The sequence below is a fragment of the Onychostoma macrolepis genome, chromosome 07, assembly GCF_012432095.1.
Source record: "Onychostoma macrolepis isolate SWU-2019 chromosome 07, ASM1243209v1, whole genome shotgun sequence".
In the NCBI taxonomy this organism is placed as follows: domain Eukaryota; kingdom Metazoa; phylum Chordata; class Actinopteri; order Cypriniformes; family Cyprinidae; genus Onychostoma; species Onychostoma macrolepis.
The window spans coordinates 42,373,504-42,395,268 of record NC_081161.1 but is presented as its reverse complement, the minus strand read 5'-3'; the positions used below and the strand labels follow the sequence as shown (position 1 = coordinate 42,395,268).

The 21,765-nt window shown below is 37.5% G+C and overlaps 1 protein-coding gene across 1 annotated transcript; it reads right to left on the bottom strand.

Annotated features, from left to right (window-relative positions):
• Positions 1 to 1,312: 1,312 nt before the first annotated feature.
• Positions 1,313 to 21,614, bottom strand: LOC131544757 (adipose secreted signaling protein). Its single transcript, XM_058783175.1, has 6 exons — positions 21,380 to 21,614; positions 17,835 to 17,933; positions 9,933 to 10,072; positions 6,689 to 6,827; positions 4,171 to 4,296; positions 1,313 to 2,950 (listed from the first exon to the last, which is right to left on the bottom strand). Exons 2-6 carry the CDS (start codon positions 17,851 to 17,853, stop codon positions 2,850 to 2,852), a joined length of 525 nt encoding a protein of 174 aa, XP_058639158.1. The 5' UTR covers positions 17,854 to 17,933; positions 21,380 to 21,614; the 3' UTR covers positions 1,313 to 2,849.
• Positions 21,615 to 21,765: the final 151 nt, after the last annotated feature.

Sequence of the window (21,765 nt, the reverse complement as noted above, 5' to 3'; positions counted from 1 at the left end):
GAAATGGACTTTCAAAAATAAAATCACCAGTCTAAAAAGTGGAACTAGCCCTGGTCTCCCGTTCTGCTTCTAAAAAAAAGTTCTGAAAAGTTAGTTGGATATTTTACCAGACATGTTTTGTGAAGTAAGATCAAATGAGGCTTCATTTGATTCAAGTCATAAATATCGTTTAATGTTACTCAACCTGGGCACATTAAGTTACAGTGCATTTAATTAATTTTTTGAGTCAAATCAAGACGTAACAATGTCAATATTATTCAATTACATTTTTCCTTATTAGTTGATGAGACACCATATATAGAAACAACCTTGAACGTTAGGCTATTTAAAAATGTGATCTTCCAATTGAACAATAATACAACTACGAAAACGTTTAAACCGGAACGACAAATCAAATAGAAAACTTTACATTAAAACATGGAAACTGCAATAAACTCGCAACAATTTAAGACGTCGTGAAAACTACTCAGACAGAACAGACTCAGTATCAAAAACAGAAATTAACGTATTTTATCGAAATAATAGGTTTCGTAAAAATGTAAGCTAATAGTAACTAATATATAACATATAATAGCTACACAAACACATAGCTTATTACAGTAATTTACAAATCAAACAGTTATAATAAAAACAATATCGATGCGACTTTGTGAATTTTACACGAAATAGCCTACACAGACGCGGTTTTTGCGATCTTATTTTCGCAAACACATTTAAGTAACCAAGAATAGCATGTTAATTAATGTAATGGACATTTATTTGCTTTTTTTTTTTTTTTTTTAAATCACTTTTTTTTTCCCCGACCGCAGCAATTTTCCATACCAACTTCCGTGGAAACTTGTTGTGTGCATCTGTTAAAGTTGTTAGTTTTGTGTTTTGTATCAATAAGAGTTTGAAAACACGCTGGCAGCTCAGTCAAACCAGCTGTAGAGCAGCTGCATCGCATGCTCTCACCATCTGTGAAGATGTGGCATTGTCATGAGGAAGCTGCCACATCTTCATAAAACTAAAATTATAGGAGTGTTCATTTGGCTTTGAGCAGAGTTTCCTGCTTCAGTCCATCAGTGTCAGATGTCGCAGTGACACACAAAGGTAGTGACACTCAGGCATAGAGACAATACTCTGCCCGGAGGAGGAGATCCTGACAATGAATGACTGACACACTAAACACAAACCGTGATGTGCTGATTTGGGATCGCTATAAAGTATGGAGCGCACTTTATCATTAAACAAGTGAAAATGAGATAGAACACGAGACAGAAGACAATACAATCTGTATTCAGATAGACTACGTTTATTTTCCTTGTATAATTAGGGTGTCAGATTTGCATAGCATGATAAAAAGAAAAAAAAAAATGACTACAACCACCTCTAGAAAGGCAGTAACCTTAAATTAATTTTGTGTTGTTACAGAAAAATTAAACTACCGCAAGATATGGATGAGGAATGCATGATGCATTTACATGTTTCATTTCATATACATTATGTAAATGCATGATGCTACATTTCAGAATTTGAAAATAGTTAGTTTCTTTAGAAATAATGTAAGATTTTGAACTACCTTTATAAAGAAATGAAATCTCACCTGTCAGATTACAATCACAAGGAAAACAAAAGTCAAACGTTTTTCTAAATTTCACCTCTTCTGCAAACACCTGTATTTTCTGTAGGAAAATGCATGAGTGGACCTTAATACATTTGTATATTCACAATTTACTTGATTATCAGGCATTATCAAACTCTGGTTTTATTGTACATTCATCAATATCCAACCCTTTATATTTCTGAAACTGTAAAGAGGTTCATTATTTTAGAGTACACTGACCACTAGTGGCTGTTCAATGCAATGATTCATAATTACTTTATGACACACAAATTACTATAAAAGCATTTTGAATCAACAAGTGAATTTTATTTGCTCGAGTAAAAAAATGTACAGTAAGAGACAAACAAACCGTCAACGGTGAAAACCGCGCTCTGGGAGATATTATTTTGAAATTCCGTTTGAAAAGACATATGAACTTTTAAGAGATCCAGACTTTGTAAAAGCAGTTATATGGACTTATGAATAGACATTCAATACTATGCTGGAATAAGGCTGCCAACATTCAATATGTAATGGCTCGATTTACATGCTGGCATCAATCAAATAAACTAACAATGTATATGATTTCAGGCACTTTGGCTCAACAAAACAGACCAATGTTACACACAGATGATGACTGAACAGCCCTTAAGGTGATAATCTCGTTAAAAAAAATCTATCAGGGCAGTCAAAATCTCCAACATTTGCTGGATCTAAAATGATTTTGAGTAAATTACTAATCAAATTCATTTCAGTAAACAAATCAAAACATTCAAACTTTAAAGCCAAGTTGCCAACAAAGTTCATGGTGAAACATGTAAGATTGATTTTGTGGTCAGCAGTGCCTCCTACTGGTACAAATAAGAGGCTGATTCACAGTGAGCACAAGAATCACTCATAGAATTAGTTTAAAAACCTTAGAATCACATTGCAGAAACACAGACATAAGAGCATATTCTATTTGTTTTTATCTAAAAGAAACATTGTCATAACACTGGAATTCAGTTAGAGCAAACACACACTATTTGATTGTTTTTTTTAACCAAACCTGAAAAACGACAAGTAACAGAGAGCTACAGTAAACGACAGATCATTCCTGCATTCCATTGTAACAGTACAAACAAGCTAGTAACCACAGTTTGTTTCCAAACGCTGCGAGCAGAAAGCAGAGACATTGACAACAGAATTCCAGAATCTGGAATATTCTGTCGCTGCCGACACGAGATATGTGGCACTGATTGGGAAGTCTGTGACGTTCAGGCGTTTAGTCAAAGCCTTGCCAGTCGCTTTGCTCGGAGTCGTACTCGAGTTCTGCTCCTATGCAGCGAACGCCTTCCAGCAGCATGGGAGTCCCGTGATGACGGTCTGACAGAGGAGAGGAGTCATTTACAGGACTATACACTCTATATGGACAGCACAGCATCGTCAGTACACAAAACACACTGTTTTAAAAGAATACTTCACCCAAAAATGAAAATTTGCTGAAAATGCACTCACCCTCAGACCATCCAAGATGAGTTTGCTTCTTATCGGGAACAGATTTAGAGAAATGTAGCATACATCACTTACTCACCAATGGAACCTCTGCAATGAATGGATCCACACCACTCCAGTCCATTAGTCAACATCTTATGAATCGTAAAGCTGTGTGTTTGTAAGAAACAAATCCATCAAGGCATTTTTAACCATCGCCTCTGGTCCATAATCCATAACAATGCTTTCTCCATTAAAAAAAGTGCATCCCCTGTTGTCAAAATCCGCCGAAATATTTGTTTAGAACTGTTTTGGACAGTTTTCATATGTAAATGGTGCTTGATCTGTGAATATTTCTCTCCTGATCCAGACAAGATTACTCACTGTAGAAAGCAATATTATACATAGAGGACTCATATTTAGCCAGAAGCAATTGTTTAAAGTTAAAAACATCTTAATGATGGATTTTGTTCTTACAAAAATGCAACTTTTCGCTTCACAGGACATTGATGTAATGGAGTGGTGTGGATTACTGTGTTTTTATCAGCTGTTTGGACTCTCATTCTGACGGCACCCATTCACTGCAGAGCATCCATTGGGGAGCAAGTGATGTAATGCTACACTTCTCCAAATCGGACATAGAAACAAACTCATCAACATCTTGGATGGCCTGAGGGCGAGTCAATTTTCAGCACATTTTCTTGCTTGGATGAACTATTCTTTTAACTTTTAAAATGCCATGATCAGTACAAGATCATCTAATGTCTATTACCACAAAATATTGTCTCTTTTCTTCCTTTTCTTTAAAAATTGCAAAAATCTGGGTTACAGTGAGATACTTATACAGTGGGACTGAAAAGAAACGAGGGACAAGTTGAAATTATTTTTGCAGGGATGAACATTATGCCACATGCTGCAGATGAGCTTACCTGAAATATTACTTTAAATCAGTTTTTACATAAGAACACCAGTGGAGGGCAGCAAATAACTTCACATCTGACTTCCTTAATTCCACATATCATTTAAAAGTGTACCTTAAACATTGCCCCCAAAATGTCTCAACTGTAACTCTCAGAAACCGCCAGGATAATGATAAATATGCTGTCACTTACCCATGACACGAGCATGGACTTTAACCTTCACACTTGCGTCCTCTTTGCTCTCACTAAGAATCTGCACCTCCTCACACATCACTCCCTCCTGATGGGCCATATATTCACAGGTCACCCTCAGACCTCCTGAAGACAGACGTAGTCAACAACAAAATGTATTTTATACCATCATCAACAGATTCATCAACAGCCATTATGAAAAAGTTAAAAAGAAGTCTTTATCTAACAGACAGAACGTTTGTTTAGCTGTAGGTCACACCAGTTTAGGAATGGACTCACACTCATGAGTTCAGCTAGACGTGAATCCATTCATGGGCACATCTCCTGTTTGATGCCTATATTTATCCAGAGTACATGCACGCAATCTATCACGGCAATGGAAAATGCCTTAAAGCTATTGTGAGCTATGTCACGAGTGAGTGGCATTATAATCGCAAACAGGTATAGCCCAGTCTCCAAACTAATGCTACTGAGCCAGAAGTTAATATATTGGGAGACACACAGTATGTAAACACCGTATTTAAACAATTCAGGGTGTCAAAGTAGGCTACCAATGGTTTAGCGGCCGTCCACGAAGAACACTTTCTGCATTCTATTGCGCTGCTTTCCTTTCTTTCTCCAACGTAAATTGAAGTAGATGAATATTGCTGATCGTGCGTTCGTGTCTCAGCGTCTGGACATGAGCGTTGCGTTTTTTTGAACGCCGTGAGAAGTTCAACCTCAAACGCGTTTGAGACTCCACTGCCTAGCGTTTTTAAACGCACAAACGCGTCCACTGTGTATTAAACGACAACATAAAATATTCACTGGAAATTACGCATTAAATTCCCCAGATGTCTCACAGAATGCATATAATAAGCCATTCAACTACGCACTGAATAATTCAAAAATGCTTTATTATTTTAATATATGTTAATAAACGAAACATGCATCAAAGCGGTTTAATTTCAGCACCACAAGTGGCATCATAAATAAATGCAATCAGCCCGGTCTCCAAACTAACGGTAGGCTATTGAGACATAACATGTTGGGAGTGGGACACTCACAGTGTAGTTAACATTAAATGAAGTCAACTTATTTAGCAAAGAACGCTTTTCTCATTCTACTGCGGTGCTCTTATATATGCGCTAGATAAAATTTGCTAATGCTGAGCTCGCATTTCAGCGCTGCGTTTCTTGAACACACAAGTTCAACATTTAAAAACGCGTCTTGAGAATCCAGTGCCATGTTTCTCGCATTTTTAAACCACTGATCTATATATCTAGGCCAGGGGCGTCAAACTCAGTTCCTGGAGGGCCGCAGCATTGCAGAGTTCTGTTCCAACCCTGCTCCACCACACAAACCATGCAGTTTTCAAATAAGCCTGAAGGACTTGATTAGTTGAATCAGGTGTGTTTAATTAGGGTCGGAGCTAAACTCTGCAGGGCTCCGTCCCTCCAGGAACTGAGTTTGACACCCCTGATCTAGGCTATATAGCCTATAATGTTCTTTATTATAGATCAGTGTTTTAAATGCACAAGCGCCTTCTCTGTACTTCGAGAACGGTATTCACTGAAAAATGACAAACTTAACCTTTAGATTCACTAGATGTCTCACAGAACACATAAACTACTCATCTGCACGTTAAATAAACCTTAAATCCTCTGTTATTTTAATGCACGTAAATAAATACCATATATGTATCTGTTTGTTTACTTGATCACGCCAATACTCTCAAATGAGCATCAGTTTAAAGAGTAAAGAGTGCTTTTTGTCAGCAGAGCCACAGCATTCAAAACGTCAGTGATTTGCGTATTCAGTAGCACTATGCGATGATTCACGCACGTTGAAGAAGCTTTTGTAAACCGGTGATCATTGAGCACGCGTTCATTTTTTCCACATTAAATAAACTCATAGAAATAACAGGTGGAAACCGGTTCACTGGAATATGCTGTATGGCTCTCAGAGGAGTTTTATTCTTAGGAGCACGTGAGGCTCGGCCATATTTGTGATCTGTATGTGCGAATGCCATTGTAACAGTCTCTTATAAAGAAAGTTTCCAAAAGGGGGTTTTCGCAACAACGCCAGGGGTAGCCTAGAACAGGGGTAGGCAACGTCGGTCCTGGAGTGCCGCTGTCCTGTAGAGTTTAGCTCCAACCCTAATCAAACACACCTGAACAAGCTAATCAAGGTCTTATAGGGCTACAGGCAGGTGAGGTTTTTTTCAGGGTTGGAGCTAAACTCTGCAGGACATCAGCACTCCAGGACCGATGTTCCCTACCCCTGGCCTAGAAGAACCATTTTCCATTTCTGTTCAACATCATTGCTAGAATAAACATCAACTAATTTCTACAATAGTATGTAATAGCAGCTAATATAAGGGTTTCAATATGACTAAAGGATTTGAACAGTTAAGGCAAACTTAAAAATGGGAAAGGAAATATTGTAGGTCAAAGGTGTTTGGCCGACAAAAAAACATTTGGGAATCACTGCAACAAGTCACACAACAGAGGGCTGAACCTCGAGCGATGGGACGTACCGTCTGAGGACGGCGTTATGTTAGTGATACGGAGGTGTGGATTGGGGATGGGGGCTGGACACACGTCTTTCCCGAGCTCTGGCACCTCTGGCAGTGTGAACACGATCTCATATCGGTGCTGTGTTTTCAGGAAGCCCACCTGAGGAGATGGAGAGAAGCAGAGAGTTCATGGTTGGGTGGTCAGCAGGTCTATGATGATATGAAATTTATGAGACACCAGAACTATGAGTCAATCTGTTGTTTGCACTTGATCTGAGATTATGTTTACTGTGATAAATGATGTTAATTTTAATGAAATATTATCTGAGATTAAATCATTGTATGAATTAGTTTACTTATGAATCCCTTGTTGACTTTAATTTATGAATCATAGTTCAAGATATCATGGTTAGCTGATTTCATTAATAAAATCAGCCTTGACTGACCAATGATGAAATCATAGTCAACTTAAATCAATGAATTTAGAGCCAAACAATAATTTATACAATCATAGTTGGCTTATTAACCCTCTAAAGCCTGACAAATGAAATAATATACATCTTTTTTTAAATAGAACAGTTGAACGTTTAAAGAAAATCTATCCAGAGGCCCAAACCGAGCAAAAATATGCAATGTGGTGCAGATGCTGATGTTAATATAAGATGAAACCCTGATAGCTTGTAATGTAAATAAATGACAATTTTAGGAGCATGAAAGACACGTTTTATAATCCATTATATGATGTAACTGGATGAAACTGCTTCACAGCCCTAAAAAAATCTGTCAGATATAATGTTCATTACTTAAAGATCTTACTAACCATAGAAAGGAAATCAGGGTGATATTTTGATACAATGGGAACTGGAAAAGTGGGAAAACAGTGACAGAACTCATGCCAGGAAACCGTCAAACTGCATCTGGGTCTCAGTGAAGGATGACAGAATCAAACATCTTATCTGACCGGAGCCCTCATCAAAAACACAATAATCAAACAGAACAGACACAGGTGTTTATATACTGCTCGACGGCGCTGCAGCTTGTCTCCATAGCAACACGGAGCAGTAACAGGGCAGTTTGAGAGAGACATCTGCAATGAAGAGTCAGAGAATATGACACCCGCTGCAGAGTGAACGCAAGCATGATTGTGTATCTTGTCTCTTAGATATTTGCGAGTAGGAGGATCGCAAACACTGAGACTCTGTGTGATCAAATATGTTCAAAAAGTCACTGTTCTCACAACAACAACAAGCAACTTGTGAGAGTGGAGCCTCAGTAAACTATTAAAAACATGTTAAGAATTGACATGATACGTATCAAAATAGACTCGGTTTACTTTCATAATACACATTCCTTTTTTTAATGAAAAACAAACACTGCTACAAACAATAACATTCTAGTAAACAAACAAAAAAAAAGATAGCAAATCAGAAAATACTAAATTAAAAAAAAAACTAACTAACTAAATACATAGTACATAAATTAAACTTTAAATGACTTATTTACTATAAGATTTATATTTGGAAGCTTAAAGCATAATGCTTAGATTACGCAATATGTTATAATTCTTTTAATTAATTATTTTTATTACTTTTTCCCCTATCGATCTATGCATGCATCCATCCATTCATCTATCGGTTTTATGGTTTAAGTTGTTGATTTAATTTGTTTTACTATTTTTTTATATGAGTGTCATCTTTTTATTGCGTTATTGAAGCACCTTGGTCAGTTGTTTTAGGGTGCTATGTGTGACCCTGGAGCACAAAACCAGTCATGCACCGGTATATTTGTAATAATAGCCGAAAATACATTGTATGGGTCAAAATTATCCATTTTTCTTTTATGCCAAAAATCATTAGGATATTAAGTAAAGATCATGTTCCATGAAGACATATTGTACATTTCCTAACATAAATATCAAAACATGTTTGATTATTAATATGCATTGCTGGCTTCATTTGGACAACTTTAAAGGCGATTTTCTCGATATTTTGATTTTCTTGCACCCTCAGATTCCAGATTTTCAAATAGTTGAATCTCAGCCAAATATTGTCCGATCCTAACAAACCATACATTAATGGAAAACGTATTTATTCAGCTCTCAGATGATGTATAAATCTCAATGTATAAAACTTCGCGGAGGCAACCACCCTCCGCTGCGTGTCGGGTGGTTCTTCGCCTCCACGTCGTGCATTCAAATCGTTTAATGCACAGCTAGCCGTTGATTATCCCTTACATATATCATCATTCTATCCTTCTATTGTTTTGTTCTATCCATCATCATATCCAGCCATCATTCTATCTATCCATCCATCCAACTATCTACCAGTCGTTTGTTCATCACATCCATCCATCTTTCGTTCGTTCGTTCATTCCATCCATCCATCGTTTGAACCATCCATCCAACATTCTATCCATCATCCATTGCTCGTTCCATTATATCCATCCATCGTTCCATCAATCCTTTGTTCTATCATCATTCTATACATTTAATCATCTATCATTCTTTGTGCATCCATTGTTCTATCATCGTTCCATCATCTATCCATCATTCTATCCATCCATCCTTCATTCTATTCATCAATCGTTTGTTCGTCACATCCATCCATCTTTCATTCATTCCATCCATCCATCCATCCATCCATCCATCCATCCACACACCCATCCTTCATTCTATCCATTGTTCCATCCATCCAGTGTTTGTTCGTCACATCCATCTATCCGTCTTTTGTTCATTCCATCCATCCATCCATCCTTCATTCTATCCATCCATCCTACTATTAATCAATCATTTGTTCGTCACATCCATCCATCCACCTTTCGTTCATGCCATTCATCCATCCATCCATCATTTGTTCTATCCATTGTTCCATCCACTCTTCCATCTATGCAAGGTGTTCTAAAAAAACTAAGCCTGATCACTTGGAAAAGTAACACCGCACCGCACATGCTCTGACATATTGACCTGTGCTGCTCATATGTAGGCGATGCAGTTCAAATCTGGCTTGTGTCGTTTCCTGATCCTGTTTATCCTCTTCAAATCCCAGATACAGCTGGAACGGCTCCTGGCATGAGTTCTGTCACTGTCTTTTCACATAATAACAAAGCTAGAAGTCAAGTAGAACATGCTGACCAAAGGAAAGAAGCTGAAGCCTTGATGTTATTGAGAAATACAATTATTTTCTTCCTGTAATATGAACTCATATTCATGATTGAAGACCTTCAAATGAAGCTAATGAATGACCCCAGCTATTTAATTCGCTCTCACCTTAACCAGGAAGTTCCCGTTTGATTCGGGTATCACCATGACGACGGAGTCGTGCAGTTTCTCGTCAAAATGCACATGAGAGTGAGCGACGGCCGCAGCGGGTTCCTCAGCGAAGCGAACGCCCCCCGTCTTAGACGCTGCTGCAGGAGGAACAAAAGCAAAGCGCTTACAGCTGTGCTAATTACACACCAACCGCAGGTTTACAGACATCCTGATTGTGAGTCGCTGAATGATAATATTCTGCAAGAAGCTTTTTAAGTTGAAATTATTCAAATCAATCTTGCCATCTGACACCTGAAAACTCTGAAAGACCTTCAGTCTAATATATCAGAGATCTATTCATTTCTTCATTACAAGAAAGTTATAGCAAAAGTGGGCTTTAGTCAGGTTGTGCATTGAATTTACCAGCTTAAATTTAAAAGGCATAAACTGCATTTAAGTCGATGAATATAAAAACAGATCAGTTTAAAACACTTAGATCAGTAGGAATAAAATTGATGTGTATAATCCCAATGTCTTCAAGGTCTTACATGCTTAAAAAAATCTGTTTTTAATTTAAAGGAATAGTTCAACCAAAAATTTAAATTTGCTGAAAATTTACTGACCCTCAGTCCATCCAAGAGGAGTTTGTTTCTTTGTCAGAACAGATTTGGAGAAATGTGGCATTGCATCACTTGCTCACCAGTGGATGCTCTGCAGTGAATGGGTGCCGTCAGAATGAGAGTCCAAACAGCTAATAAAAACATCACAATAATCTACAAGTAATCCACAAGACCCTAGTTCATCAGTTAAAGGGTTACTCCACCCCAAAATGAAAATTGTCATTAATCACTTACATCCATGTTGTTCCAAAGCCGTAAAAGCTTCGTTCATCTTCAGAACACAATTTAAGATATTTTGGATGAAAACAGGGAGGTTTGTGACTGTCCCATTGGCTGCCAAGTAAATACCACTGTCAAGGCCCAGAAAAGTATGAAAAGCATCGTCAGAATAGTCCATCTGCCATCAGTGGTTCAATCTGAATTTAATGAAGCAACGAGAACACTTTTTCTGCGCAGAGAAAAACAAAACAACGACTTTATTCAACAATTCGTCTCCTCTGGTTCAGCGTAGCGCCATTTTGGAGAATATCCGCTGGACACATACCGATACCGCATACGCTGTTTTCATTCAAATCAAAGTGTAAACAAACTTAGAAGATGTATCCTTGTGGCACGGCTGACACAGAAGAGCGTACGCTGCTTGTGTCCAGTGCATATTCTCCAGAATGGCGCCACGCTGAACCAGAGGAGACGAATTGTTGAATAAAGTCGTTGTTTTGTTTTCTTTGCGCAGAAAAAGTGTTCTCATCTCTTCATTAAATTCAGATTGAACCACTGATGGCAGATGGACTATTCTGACGATACTTTTCATACTTGACAGTGTTATTTACTTGGCAGTCAATGGGACAGTCACAAGCCTCCCGGTTTTCATCCAAAATATCTTAAACTGTGTTCCGAAGACGAACAAAGCTTTTACAGGTTTGGAACGACATGGGGGTAAGTGATTAATGACAAAATTTTAATTTTGGGGTGGAGTAACCCTTTAACATCATGTGAAGTGAAAAGCTGAGTGTTTGTTAGAATTAAATCCATCATTAAGGTGTTTTTAATTTCAATCTGTTGTTTCCTGCTAAAATACATGTCCTCTATAGATAATATTGCTTCCTCCAGTGAAAAAGTAATTTCATCTGAATCAGGAGAGAAATCTGCACAGATCAAGCACCATTTACAAGCCAAAACATACCAAAATAGCTCTAAACAAATATGTGGGTGCATTTTGATGTGAGAGACAGCAGATGATGGACTTTTTCACTGGAGGAAGCATAATTATGGATTATAGACTCATATTTTAGCCAAAACTGATGATTTGAACTTAAAAATGTCTTGATGCATTTAGTTCTTACAAACACACAGATGTTTACTTCACAAAACACTAACTGATGGACTGGAGTGGTGTGGATTCCTTGTGGATTATTGTGATGTTTTTATCAGGTGTTTGGACTCTCATTCTGACGGCACCCATTCACTGCAGAGGATCCGTTGCTGAGCAAGTGATGTAATGCTACATTTCTCCAAATCTGTTCTGATGAAGAACTCATCTTGGGTGGCCTGAGGGTCAGTACATTTTCATTTTTAAATGAACTATTCCTTTAAGCTTTGGATCAAAATGCATCTAAAAAAGAATAAAAAACTATGCAGACAACAGGATATGACCTTATGACTCAAGTATGCAGATATGAATGCTTGGCTAATGCAGAGCATGTTTTGGGCCTAACAAAACTGATATGGCTGTTTTATTTTTATAGTTTTCAAGTTTGTCTCAGTCTTTCTTTCCCACCGGATTTATTAGGACTGAAAAACTTGTTTTAGGTTCACTTGATGTGGATTTAGGGAAAGTTTATGTAAGATGTATTCAAAAACAACACAATAGAGCACAACAAAATGGAACAGGAATATAGGAGCCTTTTAAAAGTGGAATTATTTATTAAAAGATTGTATAGATTTTACTGTGAAAGCTGTCTTAACACCTACAATACATCCAAAGTGCTAAATAATGCACCGGCACTAAAAATATCAAAAACAAATAAATAAATAAAAGAAAGAATCTCTTGCAAATGTTCTTCCAGGCTCTTCTCTTTAACAGTCAGATTTAATAAAGCAAGTAATAAGGCCCTCAGGGGTACATTTCTCAGACACAGATCAAACCCCGTCTTGAACTAAAGTGCACGATCAATGCTAATTCTTCATTTAAAATCCATTTGTGGTGCAGGATCAGGGTACGTCTGTTAGAGAAACCACATATTAAGAGAGTACAGCTCTCAGTCTTCACGCACATACTCTACCCTTCAAAAGTTTGGGGATGTTTTTGAAACAAGTATCTTCTGCTCCCCAAGGCTGCATTTATTTGATGAAAAATACAATAAAAACAGTCATATTGTGAAATATTATTACAATTTCAAATAACTGTTTTGTGTGTGAATATACTGTAAAATTAAATGTATTTCTGTGATCAAAGCTGAATTTTGAGGGTCATTACTCCAGTCTTCAGCGTCACATGATCTTTCAGAAATCAATTCTAATATGCAGATTTGCTGCTAAAGAAACATTTCTGATTATTATCAATGCTGAAAAACAGTTGTGCTGCTTCATATGTTTGTGAAAACCTTGATATCTTTTTAACAAATAGAAAGTTCAAACAGCATTTATTTGAAATAGAAGTCTTACTGACCCCAAACATTTGAACAGTATCTAATCACTCACATCTGGACCAACGGAGCAAGTCCACTGTAATGAACATCAGCTGTGGTGATTTGTCCTTCATTTTCACTCTAAAATCCTCCATGTCTGATCAAAGCCTCTGCAAAAAACCCTGCTTTTATTGCATTTTGGAGATAAGATGTCACAAATAATTTCCCTTTTTGTGTGAACTTTTTCTTCTTCTTTAAATCTAAATTAAATGAGCATATAAAGATTTTACATTTTCTGAAGAAAACGTTCATGCTGATCGCTCACGCTAACTTTCATACAAGTGGAGGGCATTTGAGCTCCAGGCTTATCACCCTTCAAAGTCAAAAACTCATTTCCATGATATTCTAATATCTAGATATGACTCAAATAGTAATGTAACAGCTTGCCAAAAAGCCACATGATTGCACAGACACAACTGGTGCAGGATATGTGTTGAGAGTTTAGTCAGATCACTAAACCAAAATATAAACAACAATAACAGCGGCCAATGGCAGCCACAATAAGATTGTTATATTACAGACATTAGTTATAATGTTTTATCACTTATGCCTATCGCACTGTGTGTGTCAAATAAAGTCTGCTAATCCAGGGCGCAGCTTCGGCCCTGGGGACCAATCGCTTGAAATGAGCAGCCACTGACAGAACGACAGACTGCAGATTACATCAGGGACTCTTTAGATCCCTGCGCTATGAATAAAAATAAATGACATTTGAAATTCAGAGAACATTGTGTGAAAAGAACAAGTTATAAAAACAAATAAAAGATGAGAGTATTGCCAAGATATTTCATATTCACACTCAAAACTAGCTGCAATAAACATTGCATTTATTCATTTAGCAGATGCTTTCATCTAAAGCGTCCTTCAAATGAGGAGCATTACATTATAAAAGCCAACTATTTTTGCATTGTGCAATGCCAAGTGTAAATCATAAACTAGATTAGCGCATGCAATTTTAGGAATAGATTTTACAAATATGAGAATGATATGAGTCTGGATGGTCAGTGGTGACCCTGTTCGCCTGCAGCTCTATGTCATGTGGCACAGAGATAAAATTACACATAACGTAACACAAGCTGGGATGGGACGGCATTTGTAGCAGGAGTGTCTACATTATTGGCCTCATCGCAGAGGTTATGGGACTCCAACTGTTTGGCCAATTTAGAGCACTATAAACACTCTCACGCGTGACAGATAGACCTGCCAACCAGAGTCTCATGGTCTGGATGACCAACACAGAGACATCTGTACACTGTTAAAATACTCTCTGTCCTGGAGCAGATTGAACAGATTATTTATCACCACGCCAGCAGGGCCTGAAGAGTTTATGTATTTATGTTCATGACTTTCGGGTCTTTATGACACTCGCCTGAGCCCCAAACGCCTGAGAAATGCCACGAAAAGGCGCCACAAGACCGTAGACGTTTCACTAGTGATTATCCTGATATGCAATGTCAAAACAACATAATAAATAATAAGAAATATTGTATTACATGTTTTACCAGTGCCAGATTATTTGGCAAAAAGCATAATAATAAACTGTTTTTAAAGCAAGCTTCTCAGTGTGCTTACAGAGAAAACAAGAATATAAAAACATAACTAAATAATATAAAAATCTAAAATAAATAAATATGTAACTGATCAAAAAAGGAAATAATAAAGGCTCCAGCATCCTTGCAACTCTGCATAAGCCAATAGGCTAGAAAAACAAATGAAATTATTATTATTGCTATTATTATTATTATTATTATATATCCTTTTGCTTTAATTACTGCCTCAATTCGGCGTGGCATGGAGATGATCAGTTTGTGGCACTGCTGAGGTGGTATGGAAGCCCAGGTTTCTTTGACAGTGGCCTTCAGCTCATCTGCATTTTTTGGTCTCTTGTTTCTCATCTTCCTCTTGACAATACCCCATAGATTCTCAATGGGGTTCAGGTCTGGTGAGTTTGCTGGCCAGTCAAGCACACCAACACCATGGTCATTGAACCAGCTTTTGGCAAATTTCTTGGTAAACGGGTGCAGTGACTTTGGTTTTCAAAAAAACACAATGGACACAATGGCTATGAGCTTCTCCACCCTTCCTCCAGACTCTAGGACCTTGGTTTCCAAATGAAATACAAAACTTGCTCTCATCTGAAAAGAGGACTTTGGACCACTGGGCAACAGTCCAGTTCTTCTTCTCCTTAGCCCAGGTAAGATGCCTCTGACGTTGTCTGTGGTTCAGGAGTGGATTAACAAGAGGAATAAGACAACTGTAGCCAAATTCCTTGACATGTCTGTGTGTGGTGACTTTTGATGCCTTGACCCCAGCCTCAGTCCATTCCTTGTGAAGTTCACCCAAATTCTTGAATCGATTTTGCTTGACAATCCTCATAAGGCTGCGGTTCTCTCGGTTGGTTGTGCATCTTTTTCTTCTGTTAACATGCTTGGATACAGCACTCTGTGAACAGCCAGCTTCTTTGGCAATGAATGTTTGTGGCTTACCCTCCTTGTGAAGGGTGTCAATGATTGTCTTCTGGACAACTGTCAGATCAGCAGTCTTCCCATGATTGTGTAGCCTAGTGAACCAAACTGAGAGACCATTTTGAAGGCTCAGGAAACCTTTGCAGGTGTTTTGAGTTGATTAGCTGATTGGCATGTCACCATATTCTAATTTGTCGAGATTATTATCGTGAATTGGTGGGTTTTTGTTAAATGTGAGACAAAATCATCACAATTAAAAGAACCAAAGACTTAAACTACTTCAGTCTGTGTGCATTGAATTTATTTAATACACGAGTTTCACAATTTGAGTTGAATTACTGAAATAAATGAACTTTTCCACGACATTCTAATTTGAGATGCACCTGTATATATAATCAAGCTGATGTAAAGCTGCTTTGACACAATTTGCATTGTTAAAAGCGCTATACAAATAATAGTGACTTGACATTTATTTAGCCCTATATTAAATATATAATATTAAAAACAGCATATACAAACATACATATCAAAATAGCTAAATATTATCAAATAAAAGCTATCCTGAAAAAAATAAGATTAATATAAGATCTTAATTTAATATCTTTTTTTTTTTTTTTGACAAACTGTGTTTCTCTAACATCAGAGTGATCCAAAGTAAATTGCAAGTAAATTGAGTCATTAATATTTTCCATATGTGACTAGGATCTCCCCACCTCTTTGAGCTGAATCACATCTGAACCCAAAGCTGTTCTTTGTGTCGTTGTTCTATGAAACCAATCAGAAATGCTGCAATCTGGCTGGGACCAGAGATGGACGGGCTCTCTATTAAACGAATGCCCGGCGGTGCTGTAGAGGCACCGCATTTTATGAACCTCATCTAAAACTTCACACAGTCACCATGGCAACAACGAGAAATCTGGCCCTAAGAACTGGCCTATGGAAAGGAGCATTTCCAAAAAGCTGTTCTGGGGTCAGTTTCGTGCTTTAATATTCAAAGACAAAGCCAGTGATGGCAAGATGCTTTGTGAATGTTGCACAGCTGTCTGAGCTGAAGAAACCGTAGATGTTCTGGAGCTGCTGCAACAATACGCAGCATGACAACAGACCCTCTGCCTTCATCCAAAATGAAACTTTATCGCATTCGTAAGCAAAAACAAAATGGAGGCCATCTTTGTTCCTCCAGACAATAACTAGAGTTGCGAGAGACAGATTGATTACCACAATAAATAGTGGAATGAAAGAAGACAGACTATCTTACGGGAGTTTTTCCGACGTCTCTGGAAAGGCTTTTCAGACAGATGTGAAAACAGACACAAGCTCTTGCACATTTCCGGATGATAAAAAACAGCCCACTTGTTTTGCAACTGCTGAGTCACCACCGACTGAGCAAGAATTCATTATTGTTTTAGCTTTATTAAAATCACTCGAAGTCTCATTCCTGAGAATGAAAAAGCAGTTGGTTGTCAAAATTCATGATAAGCAGATTGACGTTCAAAGTCAGCGTGGTGGGATTATTATTAAAAAAAAAACAACAGCTTTATGTTTTGTTTTTTTTTTTTAAAGTTTGGGGTTGGTACGATTTTCTGATGTTTTTAAAAGTCTCTTCTGTTCACCGATGGTGCATTTATTTGTTTACAAATACAGTAAAAAGAGTAACATTGAACATATACAAAATCATTCTAATATGCTGATCTGCTCAGAAAAATATCTGATTATTATCAATGTTGAAAACAGTTGTGCTGCTTCATATTTTTGTGGAAACACTATAAATGTATAAATGTCTTTACTGTCACTTTTGATCAATTTAATGCATCCTCTCTGAATAAAAACAATCATTTCCATCAAAAAAATCTTACTGACCTTGGGGAAATAAATATATATATATATATATGATTTTCGGTAAGGTCAGTAGAACAATAGTAGTAAGTGATATTTGCCATATAAGCACCACAAATTATTAATGATAATATTCATGTCTATTATTCTGCAATAGTACAGTATATTGTATGGCATACAAAAGAAGCATGTTTCTTTACACAAAAAAGAAAAAGGAAACACTCACAGTTCATATTTCGACAATTATGCATCCAAAACCCCTACAAAATTATACACTTTTTTTTGTGAAGGGTGGAAAAGAGAGAAACGTACCTTTCTTAGCAGTGGCCATTCTGGCAACAATCAGGACCAAACTCAAGAAACGCTTCAGTTACGGCCTCATCGTAGATATCATCTGACCTCAAAACAACCCTGAGAAACAGAAAGAGAACCACAAAAAAGGAATCAATAAACAGAAGCTGAGAAGTGTGAGAAATACAGAGAGAGCGGATATAGAAAGAAAACAAGAATTGTAGAGAGGGGGAATATCATACTCTTTTAACACAGTTAAGAGGCTTTCATTGTTTTTGTTAAACCTGCCACATGTTGCCATGACACACAGTGAACAGAGCCAGCTGTACTGACCATAATGCAACAGGACAGAGAATTATGAAGAAGAAACACTCTGAAAGAGAGCTGGATTAAAATATCACTGAGTTTTTCTCAGGATTCTTCATCCATTTCTAAGTAACTTCTTTCATCAAAGCTGAAGTCAAGATGAGACCCTTATAGACCAATGCAAAACCCGGGCTATAGACCAATTGAGGCACAAGCAAAATAAGCATGAAAAGTGAATTATGAGTGCAACTTTCAAATTAAAGATATTTTGTCTTACACAAATGGTAAAAATTTTTACCTTTTGCAATATGTCCCCTCAAAATAAATAAATCCTATCTTGTTCTCTTTCTCTCTATGCATACAAATGCAATAACATTATTCCATAATAATAATAAAAAAAAAAAAACATTTGTGCACCAAATTCATCAACCCATTTTTTTGTGCACCAAATAGCTATTTTTGTGCATTAAATGCAATAGCTATTTTTCGTGCATCAAATGCAATAACTAATTGTTTATGCACCAAATAACTATTTTTGTGCATTAAATGCAATAGCTATTTTTCGTGCGTCAAATGCAATAACTAACTGTTGTGCACCAAATGCTATAACTATTTTATAACTATAACTATTTTTGTGCACCAAAAGAAATAACTATTTTTTGTGAATGAAAAGCAATAATTAATTTTTGTGCACCAAATGCTGCAACTAATTTTTTGTGCTTCAGATGTTAGAACAAATTTTTAGAACAGGCCTTGAGGTTTTATACACAATATAGGGAGATTCCTGCAAATGTTCTATAATGCTGAAGATAACATGCATGCAAGTGTTTGAGGTCATTATCAGCTTTAGTACACTGGAAATAGTGTCATAGACTATAAGCCGAGACCCAGATCCACAACAGGACACTGAGTAATGAGACCCACCAATACTAGACCCCATGAGACCAGACTAAGCCCAAGATTAGTCCGCTCAGGGCTCAAATCCAGACCTCAAACACTGCCCAGATGAAGGCATCTCAGTAGACGGGATGTTATGCATTCAGTGGATTCGGATATGCCTTAATGACTTCCAACTTTCAGGTGCTGTTTGAACAGTCAGCATTTTTAAGTTTCAGTCTTTGTCTTTTTATCACTCTCCCTTCTTCCTCTGGATGGTGACTGTACTTTTATCTGATCTCATCTTTCTGCAACTCATTAGAGAAGCGCTGACACTAGGATGAACGAATATGGAGGGACTTTCTAATTCACTCTGGAGCTAAAAAACACACATTCATACATGGGGCTCGCCTAATTACCAGCACCTACTGCAAGAGAGAGAGTCAATACGGTCTAGTATTGTTCAGTAAAGCCCATCCACTCTACTGTCAAATTAAAAATGAACTGCAAGAGCAGGGTGTCAGATGTTAAATGCACATCGGCGAGGAGAAAGCTTGATGACGTAATTAAGCGGCAGAGGGCTCAGATCATAGTCACAGCAGACATTCAGCACTGCAACATATAAGCAAAACATTCTCATTGCTATTCTGATTTCAACAGAACACTCAATAGTAGCTATTTGAGAACGATTGTCCCTGCCTGTTTATCCCAATAATGAAAGATAAGGAAAGTGCAGAATATATGCAGTACAACAGTCATAAGTGGTGCTTTAAAAGAGCATCACAATTTCTTTTGCTCGTGCTAGGGTTAGTGATCTGACGAACCCCTAATTGTAAGCATCAAGTCATGTGTATTGCTTTTCTAAGCAGTCAGACTTGCATACAGAAAGACAAAACCATCATAGAGACTTGTGGAAGGGCTCTTAATTTTGCACAGCAAGTAACCACCTAGCAACCACTCAGAATACCCTAGCAACACCCTGGTTCTATAGCAGTGGGTTTTGCACAGCCAAACACAATCACATTTTCTTCTGAACATATTCAAATTCAGTTAATGCATTGGTGCACACCCATAGATAAACTGTGTGCACTATAGGTGATTTTTTGCAATATGCAATAACTATATTTTATGCACTAATTGCCTAACTAAATTTGTGCACCAATAACTAATTTGCCCATTAAATGATATTACTATTTTTGTGTGCCAAATAAAAAAATAAAAAAAAAACATTTCTGCAATAAATAAATTGTGCACTGAATGCTACAACTATTTTTGTGCACCAAATGCAACAACGACTTTTTTTTGTGCTAAATGCATTTTTGTGCACCAAATGCAACTGCTGTGCATTAACTAATTTTGTGCACCAAATGCTATAACTAATATTTTGTGCATTAAATGTGGTTGAAAATTCCAAGTTGCACAAATACACTCAGTCCATTTTCTTTAATATTATACATTATAGCAGGAGTAACTGAAGCTTAAGATGTGAAGACTCAGGGGACAGTTGTAAAAAATATCCTGTTAATTTTACAGTAAAAACCTTGCAGCTGTGGTTGGGTGTGCCCTGAAAAACCCACACTTTCATTCTCTTTCTCAGTTCTGTTTACTTCCACAAAAGACTAAATACATTCAGAGTGGGAAGGGCGGAAATAATGCACAGATTCTCATGTAATAAATAATCCCTTCGTTTTTTCACTACATCATGACCAGAAATCGAATCTCTGTCAAACCACACAGATTCCCCTCCATCTCTACATCACACAGTTTGGCTGAAGTGACAACCGAAGTGGCGCAACAGATATGAACCAGTTCCAGTCTGTACTAACATGGCACAGAGAGAGATAAATCTGGGTCAACAAGGACATTTATGCTCATGTCATAATCCTGAAAACCACCTGGAAAAAACACAAATAATCTGCTGTGGCTTGTTGTCTTGCATTCTTCACTAATTGTACACTGTGATTTTCCTGAGGCAAGTGACTTGGAGAGGCATGAGCCCTAACCTGGATTGACAGATATTTCCCATGCAAGTGTTCTCATTTTAAATGCATCCTGTAAAGCTCTTTCCAGCTCCTTTACAGCCAATGCCATTCAGTCTGTTGCATTAAAAAGCGCTTGATGAAGCCTTCAAATCCTGCCTGGTGTTGAGAAAGCAATGCCTGCAGACTCTTCTATGGGATTTTAGACATGAGCGACTGTAGATCTATATTCCACAGACATTAAAACAATGAAATGCCGACTTCTAACGCGTTTAAAGCAGAGCCGGTGAAAAGAGACAGACAGAATGACACAATGCATTGATCTTCTCGAGTCCTCTTCTAACAGTCGTGCACAAACTTATGTAACATCGATCATTTTCAAAAGCAATGGCTTGAAATACTCACCTATTCGCACTGATAATGCGCTTCTGCTGTTGTAGATTTCAGTCTAGAATCGCGCGTTGAACCTCCCAAGTTGCTACAGAAATGAACCAGAACCAGAACCAGAAGCGCAAAACCTAAACCTCCAGTCAGAACAAGCCAGACGCTGCTCTGCGAGAGACTGCTGGACTTCACGTTCACTTAAGGGCTACAACTTCCGCGTTAATCACGTGGTTTCTGTTGCTGCACTACAACTGCATGTTTACAGCGCCTGCAAGGATCTTTTGAGTGTGTGGTTGGGACTTTTGATTCATCCCAGTAACTCGAGTCATTTGAGTCAGTTCACCAAAATGATTCGTTCACTGATTCTTCCTTTCGTTCAGTGGTCTTTTCTGCAGGATCCACCAGTG

What these genes read in the sequence shown, in the direction of transcription:
- LOC131544757 (XM_058783175.1), bottom strand. An exon ending in ACGGGAACTTCCTGGTTAAG is followed by an intron (nt 6,828 to 9,932) that starts GTGAGAGCGAAT and finishes CCATCTCCTCAG; the next exon opens with GTGGGCTTCCTGAAAACACA. An exon ending in CATAACGCCGTCCTCAGACG is followed by an intron (nt 4,297 to 6,688) that starts GTACGTCCCATC and finishes GTCTGTCTTCAG; the next exon opens with GAGGTCTGAGGGTGACCTGT.